Source organism: Perognathus longimembris, chromosome 1 (assembly GCF_023159225.1).
Source record: "Perognathus longimembris pacificus isolate PPM17 chromosome 1, ASM2315922v1, whole genome shotgun sequence".
In the NCBI taxonomy this organism is placed as follows: domain Eukaryota; kingdom Metazoa; phylum Chordata; class Mammalia; order Rodentia; family Heteromyidae; genus Perognathus; species Perognathus longimembris.
This window is the reverse complement of record NC_063161.1, coordinates 106,277,414-106,293,045: the sequence shown is the minus strand read 5'-3', so window position 1 is coordinate 106,293,045 and position 15,632 is coordinate 106,277,414. Positions and strand designations below refer to the sequence as shown.

At 39.6% G+C, this 15,632-nt stretch overlaps 1 protein-coding gene across 1 annotated transcript in view; it reads left to right on the top strand.

Moving 5' to 3' along the window:
* The first annotated feature begins 246 nt into the window (after positions 1-246).
* Auh (AU RNA binding methylglutaconyl-CoA hydratase) overlaps positions 247-15,632 on the top strand; it is a 136,660-nt gene continuing 121,274 nt past the window's right edge. Inside the window, exons 1-3 of the mRNA XM_048340342.1 lie at positions 247-558; positions 13,322-13,389; positions 13,496-13,583. Of these exons, the coding sequence (XP_048196299.1) occupies positions 303-558; positions 13,322-13,389; positions 13,496-13,583 (412 nt within the window). The 5' untranslated portion in view covers positions 247-302. The remainder of the gene's footprint in view (positions 559-13,321; positions 13,390-13,495; positions 13,584-15,632) is intronic.

Genomic DNA, 15,632 nt, shown 5'->3' with positions numbered 1-15,632 from the left:
TGACTAATTCCCTCTGTGTAGTGGGAACTATAGTGTAACTATATCATGCCTCCGCTCCGGTGCAGACAAACCTTGGCCCTCACAATGGTGTGAGGGCTGAAACCAAGTGTGTTCGGCCAGGGACCAGGGCGTGGCCATGAGGCAGGGAGGGGCGGATTAGGGGCGTGGCCAAGTGTCAAGGAGGGGCGTGGTCAGGAGGCAGGGCCCAGAGTGGGTTGCGGGGGCGGGACTCCGTGCGCATGCGCGTCGGAGCGGGCGGGGGGCGGAGCAGCCGTGCTGGACCCACGCTGTAAACAGACAATATGGCGGTAGCAGCGGCCCCCGGAGCTTTGGGTGCCCTACAGGCTGGCCGGGCCCGCCTAGTGGCCGCTTGCTGCACGCGGCTCGGTCCTGGGGGGAGGCTGTCAGGTTCTTGGGCGGCTGGTCGGATGGGCCCAGCGCACTGGGCCCAGAGTTGGACGCCCGCGGTCCGGGGTCCCGCCCCGAGGAGGGGCTACAGCGCTGAGGGGAAGACGGAGGACGAGCTGCGGGTTCGGCACCTGGAGGACGAGAACCGAGGTGAGCCGTGCCGCCGAGGCGGCTGCGCCTCCGCCTCGGTTCCTTCAGGCCCCGAGGTCGGGGCGGGGGGGCGCGCTCCACCCCAGGCCCCTCCCCCACCCTTACCCTGCCCCTCCCCCTTCTCGTCACCCCCCCAACCCCCAACCCGTGTCTAGCCTTTTTCTCGCGCACCTGTCTGTGTGGCGTTTGCAATCCCCGAGTTCGAGCTCTGCAGCCACGAGCCTGTAAGGGTGGCCTGGGTCAGCGGGAGGATGCTCTGTAGGAGAGTGAAGGTCAACACACTGGGAATTCAGTCCCCCCCCCCCCCGCCCCCCAAGGTTTTATTCTTGCTATGTAATGGCTTTCTCTCAGCTCGGGTATCACTGATGGAGTGGTTAAAGTTGCTTCAATGAGAAGCCCCCTTTCCCACACACTAATTCTGAAGAATGTGCAGTTTAAAGCACCACCCCCCCGTCTGTTTGATCTTAGAAAGTTAGTTTTGAGCGACTCTACTAAAGTGATTTTGAGCACTTTGGGTCTTGCTCTGTGGCAAATAATAAGGATGATCTTGCCCTTGAGTTCCAGCGTGGAGGAGACATATATTATCTATATGTCGCATAGGGTGGAAGCCTCGGAAAAGAGGGGTTGGATGTTAGGATGCAGAGGGAATACTGATGAAGCTACTTTTTCAGTTGCAGTGCTGAAACAAACATTATTATAAAAGAACCCCGAAGGGTGGAATAGTTTGTGTCTGTGTGTACTGTCCCTGAGGTTTTGCTCGAGGCTGGTACTCTACCACTTGAGCCACAGCTCCTCTTCTGCCATTTTGCTGGTTAATTCGAGATAAGAGGCTCAGAGTTTCTTGCCATGAGCTGGGATCCTCAGATCTCAGCCTCTTGAGTAGGATTACAAATGTGAGCACTAGTGCCAAGCTTAGAATCACTTAAGAGCTCAGCTCAGTGCAGGAGCAGATATTTAATTCTGGCACACATCCATTGAGCACCTACAATCTGTTAAGCACAAATGAAAAAACGAGTAAGTCATAATTGCTGTTTTAGGGCTGGGAATATGGCCTAGTGGCAAGATCTTGGCTTGCTCCGTATACATGAAGCCCTGGGTTCTATTCCCCAGCACCACATATATAGAAAACTGCCAGAAGTGGTGCTGTGGCTCAAGAGGCAGAGTGCTAGCCTTGAGCAAGAAGAAGCTAGAGTGCTCAGGCCCTGAGTCCAAGGCCCAGGACTGGAAAACAAAAACATCATAATTGCTGTCTTTAAGAAATTGTTAGTGTGTTAAAATTGGTGATGCTCTCTTAAAAAAAAAAACTTGTTAGAACAGTGCTTTATTTAAATTTTTAAGGCTTTCTTCCAAAACATTTTTTTTTGCTGTTGCACCCTCTCCTTCTCCTTTCATAAGAATTCCTAAGCTTTGCCTTTTGCTGCTCTTTTCTCTCTTTTGCACACCTCCAGGAATGACCCCTTCTTTTCCTCTACCCACCTTCCTTCCCTCAGAGTAGTATGCTTCTATTATATTTCTGATCCATTTCAGAGATCATCATTGTGAGCCTATTGGAATAGTTTTTGACAGAAATAGAGGAAATGAGTAAATTAGCCCAAAGTCATCCTTGCTACGTCTTCATCCTTCACATCTATATCAAAGGATTGAAGATTTCTCTTCCTTTTTTTTCTTTTAGCTTACCAACCCTTTTTGGTTTGATTATTTTTGCCTAGGCTGGCCTAGACCACAACTTTCCTATTCGCTCTTCCTGTTTTAGCTGGGATTACAGGTGTGACCACAGGTCCAGCCTTTTCTATTCAGATGGGATGTCACAAATATTTTGTCTGGCCTGCCCTTGAACCTTAATTTTTTTTTTTTTTTTTGCCAGTCCTAGGGCTTGAACTCAGGGCCTGAGCACTGTCCCTGGCTTCTTTTTTTTTTTTTTTGGCCAGTCCCGGGCCTTGGACTCAGGGCCTGAGCACTGTCCCTGGCTTCTTCCCGCTCAAGGCTAGCACTCTGCCACTTGAGCCATAGCGCCGCTTCTGGCCGTTTTCTGTATATGTGGTGCTGGGGAATCGAACCTAGGGCCTCGTGTATCCGAGGCAGGCACTCTTGCCACTAGGCTATATCCCCAGCCCCCCTGGCTTCTTTTTGATCAAAGCTAATACTCTACCACTTGAGCCACAGCACCATTTCTGGCTATTTCTGTTTATGTGGTACGAGGAATTGAACCCAGGGCTTCATGCATACAAGGCAAGCACTCTACTGCTAAGCCATATTCCCAACCCTGAACCTTAATTCTTATAATCTCAGGATCCTTAATAGCTAATATTATACCCATGAGGCACCATAGCCACCTTGATCAAAAATTTCTATAAGATCTTTTTACCTTCTTTATTCACACACTAGCCTTATCCATGTTAGTACACTGGATTGCTGCAGAGGTCTGATCATATATCTTTTATGTTGTAAAAATAAGTATTTTCATATATTTATGCAGGTTATATCTTTTTTTCATTGTTGTTTTGGTCATGGGGCTTGAACTCAGGGCTTGGCATTGTCCCTGCTGAGCTTTATTGCTCAAGGCTAGTACTCTACTACTTTTAGCCACAGCACCACTCCTAGTTTTCTGGGGGTTAATTGGAGATTAGAGTCTCATGGACCTTCCTACCATGGCTGGCTTTGAATCATGATCCTCAGATCTCAGTCTGCTGAGTAGCTAGAATTACAGGATGAGCCACTACACACCCAGTTTGGCATTGCTTTTTCTTAGTTTTATTTTTAGATTGCTCATTGCTGATATACAGATTTGTTTAAAAATGTTTGGTTCAATTTCTTTAAAGATTCCGGCCTATTCAGCTCGATTTCTCTTGATGTGAGCTAATAGTATAATGTATATTTCAAAGAATTGTCCCATTTCATCAATATTACCAAATTTGCAATTGTGAAGTTTAAAATACACCTTCAATATTCATCAGATTTAGTAGTGATGACTCTTTTATTTTTTATTTTTCAGTGGTGGGGTTTGAACCCAGGGCTGTATGTGTGCTGGGCAAGAGCTTTATTGCTTGAGTTACATCCTTGAATTGAATTGACCCCCTCCTGTTTTTTTTAGTTTTTATTCCTTTAGATTGAACCTCACTGCTACCCTTGCAGCCATTGAGGTTGACCTCACACTCTCCATCTTTCTGCCTTTGGAGTAGCTGACATTGCAGCCATGTACCATCAAATCCAAACTTCTTTTTCATTTCAAATTGATATGACCAGTTTGTGTTCTTTTTTTTTAATAATGGGCCTGAATAGAGGCTTGTCAACTTACTAATCTTTTTAAAAGACAGTTTTTTTATGTTTTTTCCCTATTTTTTTGTGTTTTCAATTACATTGATTTATACTTATCATTATTTCTTTTTTTCTGCTTCCTTTGTATTAAACTTGCTCTTCTTGCCATAGTTTCCTCCTTTCCTTGCCCCCACTGGAGCCCGGGCTGTCCTTTAACTCAGGATCTTCCTGCCTCAGCATTCTGAATGTTGGGATTATAGGCATGCATCAATTCACCTTGTTCAGCACTTGGATTGTTGATTTTCCATCCTTATTATTATTTTTCGGTGGTATTGGGCTTGAACTCATGGCCTTGGGCTTGCTAGGTAGACAGGTGCTTTACCACTTAAATCATACCCCCAGCCCCTTTTGCTTTAGTTATTTGTCAAATATGGTCTCTCAGTTTGTACCTGGGACAGCCCGGACTGCTGTCCTATTTATGTCTCCCTTATAACTGGGATGACAGCTATACACCACTGTTTTAACTGCCTTATTGATGGAGATGGGAGTCTCATTTTTTTCCTCAGGTGGCCTTAATCGATGGTTCTCCCAATTGCCTCCTGAGTAACTGGGGTTGTGTTACAAGTATGAATCACTGCTTCTAGTCTTGATCATTTTCTTCCTCCTCCTCGTCTTTTTACCTTCTCTTCTTCTTCCTTTGATGGTATGGGGGTTTGCGCTTGGGACCTTGTGCTTGCTAGGTAGACTACCATTTGTGTCACATTCCCAGCCCTTTCTTCTTAGTAAATGTACCTAATGTTATAGTTTTTCTTCTAAGTACTGTTTTTGCTACATTACATACATTTTTCTATTTCTCTAACACCCCCTCCCCCAGTGCAGAGGCTCAAACCTAAGAAGGACCTCATGCATATTAGATAAGCCCTCTGCTGCCTAGCTACACACCCATCATCATCCCACATTTAATGTTTATTTTCCAGAAGTTGAGTTTTCAGTTGAATGCTTCATATTGTTTTTTTCATTTATTTGTTATTGTAAAGGTGATCAGTCAGATAAAGAGTACATTTCTTTTTGAACAATGTCATCGTTTTCTCACTCCCAGTTTTTCCCTCCCATCCTTATCATGACTTGTATAGTTCCTTTTTAACATAATGTCTAGTGAGCATATCTGCTCACTTTGTCCTTGGTCCTACCATTTCTGTGGCCCCCCTTACCCTCCCAAATACAAATAGATGAAGGAACAAGACAAAAGGAAATGAAAACAAAAACATGAACAAAGAAAAAAAAGCTCTAAAGACGAAACACAGAGCTTCCCTATGACCCAGGAAATTCTACTCTGGGGCATCCAATAGAACACAGGGCCCCACTAAAGCTACCAGCTCAACTGTGTTCATTGCAGCTTTGTTTACCATAGCCAAGATATGGAATCAACCCAAATGGCCCTCAGTAGATGAATGGATCAAGAACATGTGGTATATATACACAATGGAATTCTACTCATCCATCAGAAAGAATATTACGCCCTATGTAAGGAAATGGAAAGACTTGGAAAAATTGATATTAAGTGAAGTAAGCCAGGTCCAAAGAAAAGTAGTTTGCATGTTTTCCCTCATTTGTGCCTATAACTGTGTCTATAAATCTGCCAGTAAATACACTGGATGGTAAAAGAAAAAAAAATACACTGGGACATGATAGATTATATAGGCCTCTAGGCATTGGCACAGAGTGTGACCAAAGGAGGATATTCTTAGGAGGGGGTCACGTAGGCCCAATAGCTATGTACATCTGATTATAAAATAATATTTATCAAATTCTTCATATTTCAAAAATTGCCTTGCCATTTCTTTCATGACCCAGGTATTGTTGAGAAATATTTTAATCTACAAGTATTTGAGGATTTTCCAGTTATATTCCTATTCTTTCTATTAGAGATTTCTCATTTATTTGCTTGTGGTCTAAGACTACACTTTGTATGATTTCTTTTCCTTCAATTGGCTAAAGTTTGTTTTTAGACCATAATGTGGTCTACCTCAGTGAATATTTCCTGTGAACTTGAGAAGGATGTGTATTCTGCTGTTGTTGATTAAAGTATTCTATATTGAGTTAGCTCTTTTATTCAATTAGATCTAGTTGATTGATGGTGATACAGTTCAGTTCTACCTTTACTGTTTTTCTGCCATTGATGGATGAAGTGTTCTATATTTATGCAGCTCTGCTATTCAGTTAGGTTTAGTTGATTGATGATGGTGTTCAGCTCTACTATCATGGTACTGATTTTCTTCCTGCTCTGGATCTATCAATTAGAATGAGAGGGAGTGGAATCTGCAACTGTGATAATGGATTTGTCTATTTCTTCGTGCCATTCTATTGGTTTTAATGCACATAATTTGATGCTATTTTGTTAGGTGTAAACACATTAAGGATTATTATGTTTTAGGCATATTGTATAATACGCCTTCTTTGAAACTACTCCCTCTGAGATCCACTTCTTTTGATGTTAATATAGCAATTTCAAATTTTATTTATTAGTGTTGGCATGACCTACCTTTCAAAATCAGTCTGTGTTTTTTGAAGGAGGTTTCTCTTAGAGGTGTCTAATCTATGATCAGTGGTCCTATTTCTTTGGACCTCTGGTATCACAGCATGGATGTGTGGTGGAGCAAACAGATTACCCAGTGTACCAAGAAGCAAAAGAAGAGGAAATGGCCAGGGTACTGTAGTCCCTCTTGAGTGCATTCATCCAGTGATAAAATAACCTCCTGTAGGGCTGCACATCTTAAAGCATTTCTCAGCACTGTTACCCTTGGGACTAGCCTTCAACACGTGCGCTTGGTGCACTCAATATCCAAACTATCTCATTGCCCTATAGTTTGAAGTGTGCATTTACAGATATGTGTCCAAATAACAGTCTTCCATTTGGCTGGTACTTTGAATACTCATAATGCTCATAATAGCAATGTATTCTTTCTTCTGACTTCTATGTAAGCACACATAATTGCCTACATTGGTGCGATTACTATTGTATACAAATTATCTTAGATTAATTAAGAATAAGGAAAACAGGTTTTTATTTTACTTTCACTTATTCCTATTCCAACACTTTTCTTTATGTTAGCCTGTGTTACTGACCTATATAATCTTCCTCCTGGGGGCTATTTTTTAAATTTGGAAAAGGCTTTCTTCAGCATTTACTTTTGAGTAATAATTTTACAGTTTTTGGAATTGTAGGTTAGTGAGTTATTTTTGTCTCCCAGCACTTCAAATACATTCATGAATTGCTTAATGTTGGAACTCGGCCATTAGCTTCTTTTGTCATTGTCTGATCTTCACATAATACACTTACATAAAACCGGATAGTATAGTCTACTTCAGATCTAGGCTGTATGGTGTGTGTGTGTGTGTGTGTGTGTGTGTGTGTGTGTGTGTGTGTGCAGTGTGCCAGAGGGTTAATTGATCCTAAGGCCATGATGAACAAAGCAACAGTCATACATGGGAGAAAATGAGGCAATCAAGAGAAAAGGATAGCAGGAAATAAATGAGGCTACTGCTGGTGTAACATAGCATACTGTTTACAGTAAGTCTTTTTGTTAGTAGAATAGAATAGTATAGTAATACATAAACAAGTATCAGTCATTTATTACAGTTACCAAAAATTATGTGCAGTATCCAGTTACAGTATTATGCTTTTACATGACTGGCAGCATAGTAGTTTTGTTTCAGCATCATCACGCGTTCTCTTACATAAGAGAGTGAAGGAAAATTGTCATTCCACTATAGTCTTTTAGCCTGTTGCCTTGACTCCTCTTATTTGGTTTCTGAGGAGAAGCTGGTTGTGACTCTTTTTCTTTACTCCTTTTTAGGTGAATTGTTTTTATGTCTCTGTTTTTGTTTAGGACTTTTTCCTTTATCTTTTGGTCTTTTGCAGTTTAAAAGTGATATGCCTAGGTGTAGTGTCCTCACATTCATTTTCCTTGACCTCGGCCCTCCATGGCTTTTTAGATTAATGTCTGACATTGATATGAGGAAATTATCATTGTTAAATATTTTTTCTTCTTTAATTCTCATTATATATAGTACAGTATTTGTAATTGTCCCACAGTTCTTGGAGAGACTGCCCTATGCCCTGTCAGTTTGTCTTACATTTTTTATTCTGTCTCTCTTTTCTAGTTTGGGATATTTCTTTTCCAGAAGTTCAGTAGTTCTTTCCTTAGCCAATGAGAGTTCCCTCTGGAGTTTTTGTCTTCCTTGTCTGTCCAAAGGAACCCTTAGTTACAGTTAGATTTCCATACTTTAGCACTGGTTCCTGTAGAGGTGTCTGCCGTTTGGTTTCTCTGTGTGTTCTTTTGTCAGTTCCTATGATTTTGGGGGCAGCAGTTATAACTGTTAGGCCTCATTTTTTTTCTGATAGACTTAAGAAGGGATTTTGTTTTTACAGTATTTTACTTTTTGAAATTAAGTGATTTCCAGCTTCCTACATTGCTGCATTACAAAGTGGAATTTGTATTCCTCTTTCTTTTAATGCTATTGCAAATTGAATTATGTTTCTAATTTCATTTTAGATTATTCATTTTGGCTAACTATCATGTACTTTGCTGAATTCACTTGTTGGTTTTGTAGCTCTCCTCCCTCCCCCCATGGAATTTTTCTCTATATAGGCTTATTACTTTTGTCAATGGAAATAGTTTACTTTTTCCTTTCTAATCAATATGTCACTCGCTTCTTTTTCTTGTTCATTGCTTGGTTAGAACTTCCAGTACCCTGTGAAATAGCAGTGCTGAAAGCAGGCTTTCTTTTCCTTATCTTTGACCGAAAACTTTTAAGTCTTTTGTCACTAAATATGATGTCAGTATGGGTTTTTCATAAGTACTTTTTATCAGGCTGAGTTAAAGGTCATTTATTACTAGTTATGTATATATATACATATACACATTCACAAATCTTATAAGACTCTTGCATATTGTCAGATGCTTTTCTTCATGAGCTGATGATCATATGATTTCAAGACTTTTTCCTTTATTCTCTCATGTGTTATTTTACTTTGATTTTTTTTTTTTTTGGCCAGTCCTGGGCCTTGGACTCAGGGCCTGAGCACTGTCCCTGGCTTCTTCTTGCTCAAGCCTAGCACTCTGCCACTTGAGCCACAGCGCCACTTCTGGCCGTTTTCTGTATATGTGGTGCTGGGGAATCAAACCCAGGGCCTCATGTATACAAGGCAAGCACTCTTGTCACTAGGCCATATCCCCAGCCCCTTACTTTGATTTTTGAATGTTGAATTTTTCTTGCATTTCTGGGATAAACCCCACCTAGTTATGATAGGATTATGGCTTCTTAATACACTGTTGGATTTGTGTACTAGTATAGGTTAAGCAGAACTATTCTGAAAATGTAAAAACTGAAGTGCTTCACAATCTGAAACTCAGTGAGTGTGAACTTGCTGGAAGAAATGGAGAATTTCATATCTCATCTAACAAGTGACAGTCAATATGTAGTGGCACTAAACAAATGTATAAAATTGCAGTAGCTTGTGTATATAGTGTATATTTGAAACATAAATGGATTTGTGTTTAGACTTGGGTCCCATACTCAAGATATCTCATTATTTGTATGTAAATATTCCAAGATATGAAATTTCTTCTGGTCTGAAGTATTTCAGATAGGGCTTCTCAACTCTCAATTCTCACTGAGGAATTTTGCATCTATATCCTTAAGGAATGAATATTGGTCTGTGTTTACAAAGATTACCTAATAGATAATGTGAGCTGCTCACACACATAATTTTAAAAACCCTAGGTACAGTAAAAGGAATAATAGAAAATAATTTATAGTAAAATAGTCAATCTCAATATGTATATCCCAAAGTGCTGGAATTAACTATGGTAGAGGGTATTTTGATGGCATTTAATGGTTTAGTAATGATGTTATTCCATGTACATTATGACAGAACATTAGTACTTATTTCATCAAAAATGTTTGTGCTAGAAAGGATGAAAATAATATAGTTGTAAAATTTGCATGTATCATAAGATCTGGTCCTCAAACCTTCCCTATACTGTTTGGAACTACTAAACATCTTAACAGAGTAACAGACTAAGGATCAAAGAAGTAACTTGCCCATAGTCTAATAGTAAGTGGCAGACTGGGATTTTATCATTTAGCAGTCAGACCCGTGGGCAACCCAAAGAGTTGATCTGAACTTGGATGCTTCAGAGGCTCTTCAGATTAACTTTCTTCCAAAACCATACTCTGAGCTTTATTACCTCCATCTTCATTCCCTTGAAACATTGTTAATGGCTGGCCTCAGTTGAGTCAGCACTCTTACATTTAAAATGTTTACCTCTTTTTTGTTTTTTTCAAATTTTTATTATCAAACTGATGTATAGAGAGGTTACAGTTTCATACGTTAGGCATTGGATACATTTCTTGTACTGTTTGTTACCTCATCCCTCATACCCCCTCCCTCCTCCCCCTTTCCCTTTCCCCCCATGAGGTGTTCAGTTCACTTAGACCAAACAGTTTTGCAAGTATTGCTTTTGTAGTTGTTTTTCTTTTTTTACCCTGTGTCTCTCAATTTTGGTATGCCCCTTTCAATTTCCTAGTTCTAATACCAGTATAGACTGTTTCCAATATACTCAGATAAGATTACAGAGATAGTGTAGGTACAACCGCAGGAAGGTGATACAAGAACATCATCAAGAGTGCTTGCCTTGTATACATGAAGCCCTAGGTTCGATTCCCCAGCACCACATATATGGAAAATGACCAGAAGTGGCGCTGTGGCTCAAGTGGCAGAGCAGTAGCCTTGAGCAAAAAGAAGCCAGGGACAGTGCTCAGGCCCTGAGTCCAAGCTCAGGACTGGCCAAAAAAAAAAAAAAAAAAAAAAAAAAAAGAAGCTCAGGGACAGAACCTGGGCCCTGAGTGTAAGCCCCAGGACCAGCAAATAAATAAATGTTTACCTCTTGAATCCTCTCTTGTACCTTTATTTCAATCACTTACAGTCTCAGCCAAACCTGTTATCTCTTGACTGGATTCTACATGCTTTGAGTGCCTAACCTATCTAGCTCTGGTATGATCGTCTAATTTAGAAATGATACCTTCCTGGCTTTACATGTGTGTTCATGCCAAAACTCTTTTATGGTTGGTTACTTCTTGTTCTTGGGCATTTTGCAGGCAGTAGTTTTAGCAGTGAAGCCATTATTTGGCTTGTGCTGACTTCTTCACTCTTGTTGACTAGTCTTCTTTTTTTGGATCATGCTTCTTCCTGTGAAATAAATGGAGCCATGGCTGGTTTATGTTTTCTTCTGTGTTTCCTCTGGCTAGAATTCAGCTCTTTCTCATTCCCTCTACTCCTCATCTCACTTCAAATAGCTGTGTTGAGGAAGCTTTCCTTGACAATCTTCCTTTGCCCCAGAACACATCAAATCTAGGCATAAGTTACTTTAGAACCATTCGGCTTGTGTATGCTTCAGTCATTGCTAATATTTGTCTTTCTAGATGTTAGCTCCTTGAGAGCTGAGCATTATATGCATATTCAGTATGTTTGAATGAAAACATCTAATCTACAGTATTTTCTTCATGAGAAACTAAAGCTTGAATAGTATATTCTAGTCACTCATGTTAGATTGCCATGTCTTAGTTGAAGGTACTTATTTCACATCTTAGTCTCAGTTCCTTATCTGTTAACTCAATATAGAAATGGTGGCTATCTCTTGGGTTGTTGTGGGGATTATGTGAGTTAATAATCCTAGGCACTGGAGCACTGCTTGACAGAATTCAGTGCTCAGTTAGTGGCAACTGTTAGTGTTTGGACCTTCCCAAGGCCATGAACCATTTTATTACAAGCCTGTCATAGATGCTACTTTTCGTATATGTCCCCCCTCCCCCCACTGAGATCATTTAGAATTCTTACAGATATACTTTGTTGTGAGCTGGTCATCATTGTACTTTCTAAAAAAAAAAAAAAAAAGAATTCATATCCAGGTGCTGGTGGCTCAAGCTACTCAGGAGGCTGTGATCTGAAGATTGTGGTTTGAAACCAGCCCAGCAGGAAAATGAGACTCTCTATCTTCAATTAACCATGTATGCATGTACCTGCATGCCTGCACGCCCGCACACACAGAGCCAAAAATGGAGCTGTGACTCAAATGGTAGAATGCTAGCCTTGAGCATGAATGCTCAGGGACAGCACCCAGGCCCAGAGTTCAAGCCCTAGGACAAGCAAAAAAAAAAAAAAAAGTACATTTTCTTGCACAGAGAATGTGTACCTTTTGTTGTTTTTAGTTTGTATATCCAATGAAGATTCTTGAATTCAGACATTTGAGAACAAATAAAGGATTTTATATAAGATGTGAATTTAATTCTATACTTCTATATTTAATTCTATAATGCTATAGATTTTTTTTTTTTTTTTTGCCAGTCCTGGGCCTTGGACTCAGGGCCTGAGCACTGTCCCTGGTTTCTTCCCGCTCAAGGCTAGCACTCTGCCACTTGAGCCACAGCGCCGCTTCTGGCCGTTTTCTGTATATGTGGTGCTGGGGAATCGAACCTAGGGCCTCGTGTATCCGAGGCAGGCACTCTTGCCACTAGGCTATATCCCCAGCCCTGCTATAGATTTTTTTTAAAGAAAGTTGATATGACTGTTGCAATCAGAATGAAATGCTAAGTTGGTGTATTTGATAAAGTAGAGGAGTTAGAGCCTCGTCATGGGTCGTACATGCCTGTTTGAAGCCAACCTGGGCTACATTGTGAGTCCAAGGCCACCATGAACTACATAGTGATATGTTAAAAAGAAAACAAAATACAAAAAAAAAAGTCAGAACAATAACAAAAAATAGAGCAATTAGGAAGGAGAGCTGGATTTTGTGAGAGAGAAATGAACTTTCTTTTATGTAGACTAGTATTGCTTGTAGGTATTCTAAATTGAAGTGTCCTTAGGTTACGTATATGGAACAGATGTCAGGAGAGGATCTTGGATATACTGAAAACTATGTCCTGTAATGAAAAGAGAAAATGAGCTGTTTACAATGGAATGTGACAAAGTTTTCTTTCTGTTTTTTTTTTTTTTTAAGTGATCCTCTATAGTATACTCTTGAAGATGAAAAAAAAATCCAGACTTTTGAGTAGTATTCTTTAATTGAGTTTTCATTAATAAGTACTTCCTTCTCTCAAGTTTGTCTGATTTAGTGATGTAAATCTCAGTAAAATTTTGCGAATTATCTTGGCAGTGCTTATGAAGAGCTAACTTGAAAGGAAAGGGTATGACAGCATGAAGTTCTTTCACTTCAATGTGAAGTGAAAGTGATGAGTATGAAATACCAGCTTAGTTTTATAAATTTTAAAACCTATTGTATTGGACAAGAAATATGCATCTTTAAAACAATGCTAAATAAGTAAGAAGTTGTTGCCAAGACCTTTGAGGTAGAGACTCAAGTTAGGTAAATGTGAGCTGAAGTCTGTGTTCTCTAAATACTTGACTAATTAATGTGTGTGCTTTCTCCTCCTTTCTCTTAACTAGGAATTGTGGTACTTGGAATAAACAGAGCATATGGGAAAAATTCACTCAGTAAAAATCTTATAAAAATGGTAAGTATACAGTTTAAGTGTTTCTAATATTAAGGTATAATGTTAACATCTATCTGAAAATGATTTCTTTTACTTTTTATTCTTTCCTCTCCCTATTTTGGTTTAGTTATCAAAAGCTGTGGATGCTTTAAAGTCTGATAAGAAAGTTCGGACCATAATAATCAGAAGTGAGGTCCCAGGAATATTCTGTGCTGGTATGTAAATGAATTTTATTATGAAATAACATTACCAATTGTTTCTCAATAACTGCCCATTCTCTTTAAAAATGTTCTGTGGTTTGAACTCTTGTTATCATCAACCCTTTGTTTATATTTTATATTTCATAAGAAAAACAAAAGGCTCAGTCTGTGAACATATGCAACTTTTGCAACATGTAGATTGTTTTGCAAGTTGAAAAATACTTTGAGTCATTAAAATGTTTGTGGTAAATGAGCAACATTATGAAACATCGTTTGGGAAGGAAAAATTAGGTCACCTAGCACAGCTTTCTGCTATTTTTAGTTCCTTAAAAATACTACAATCTAGTAGCAATATCTGTCCTATCACGAAGTATATTACATATGGGCATTTGCTTTAAAGATTGATGCTGATAGTAATACCCATTTGAGGTGGGTATGTGTCCATGGGGGTTTTCATAGTGGCCTTAGAATATCTAAGCCAAAGCTAATTCCCATATATGCTTTTCTGTTTGTGATATATTATTCAGAGTTTATGATTTAAGTTAATTTGCATTTTCCCTATTTCTTGGTATTTCTAAATCACAGTGTTGACTGAAACTGTTATCTAGTTTAAAAAAATACAGGTGGTCAAGGCAAAAAAAAAAGTGACATACTACTGGCTCATACCTGTAATCCTATCCACTTAGGAGCAGAGATCTAAAATATCAAGGTTCTGAGCCAGCCTGGGTAGAAAAGTCTGTGAGGCAGTCTCCCCAAAACAGCCTCACCCAAATGTAGGACTAGAGGCATGGCTGAAGTGGTAGAGTGCCAGCCTAGCAAGTGGGAGACCCTGAGTTCAGATCCCAGTATTGCCATAAAAAAGGTTGGTAGCATGTAGTGATTTTCCAGTAAGCAAATGAAGATTAAATTTTGACTGGAGCATAAAAATACTTTTTCCAGTAAAATTATAAATGGAGTAATCCAAGGGAACCAGCTATAGTGTTTTTAGTCATTGAACAAGTATTTACTAAATGCTTAGAAAATTATATCTGGAACAATTCTGAGAACATAGGGGAGCATTTGTGGCCAGAGTATTTTTTTTTTTCTTTTTTTTTTCTTTTTTTTTTTTTTTTGGCCAGTCCTGAGCCTTGGACTCAGGGCCTGAGCACTGTCCCTGGCTTCTTCCCGCTCAAGGCTAGCACTCTGCCACTTGAGCCACAGCGCCGCTTCTGGCCGTTTTCTGTATGTGGTGCTGGGGAATCGAACCTAGGGCCTCATGTATCCGAGGCAGGCACTCTTGCCACTAGGCTATATCCCCAGCCCCAGAGTATTTTTTTTTGAAATATCTTTATTGTGGCTCATATTCTTTAGTGTGTGAAATCTAAAGCTCCAATCTCTGAGGCTTCCACTTTGAAACATTGTACAATTTGTGATACTTAGGGACATTTAGTACAAAGGAGTTTTAATTGCTTTCTTAAATGTGATATAACATTCTAAAAAGAATTAGCTTTTTCTGTAGTCATATAATCCAAGAATGCAGAATTACCCTCCTCAAATGCTTGGATTATGGTGTTAATTTTGTAAATGGTAGTACTATCTGCCTAGGAAGGTTGTTAGAGACTTTGGTGTGGCAGTGTAGAGCTAGCACAGGACACTGTAGTTGATGCTAGGTATTCCTGGGGGATTGGTTCTAGGTTTCTTGCCTTCTATACCTCTCCCATGTATGCTAAAGTCCTTGGGTGCTCAATCCCCTTATTTAAAATGGTGTAGTGTTTGTGTGTAATCTACTCACATCTTCCTATATGCTTTAAATTATCTTTAGATTACTTGTAATAACCAGTACAATGAAAATGCAGTTAAACTATACTGTTTAGGGAACCCTGGCAAGAATAAAAGTTTGCACATATCCAGAACAAATGAAGTTTTTTCTCCCCAATATTTTCTATCTGCATTTGGTTGCTTCTGAGGATGTCAAATCCATGGCTGTAGAGGGATGACTGATAAATGATAGCTCTGATTCCTTATAAAGCTTTTACATATATTTCTGAATTCTTTTAGGCAGAATGCATATCAAGGGAATTAGGA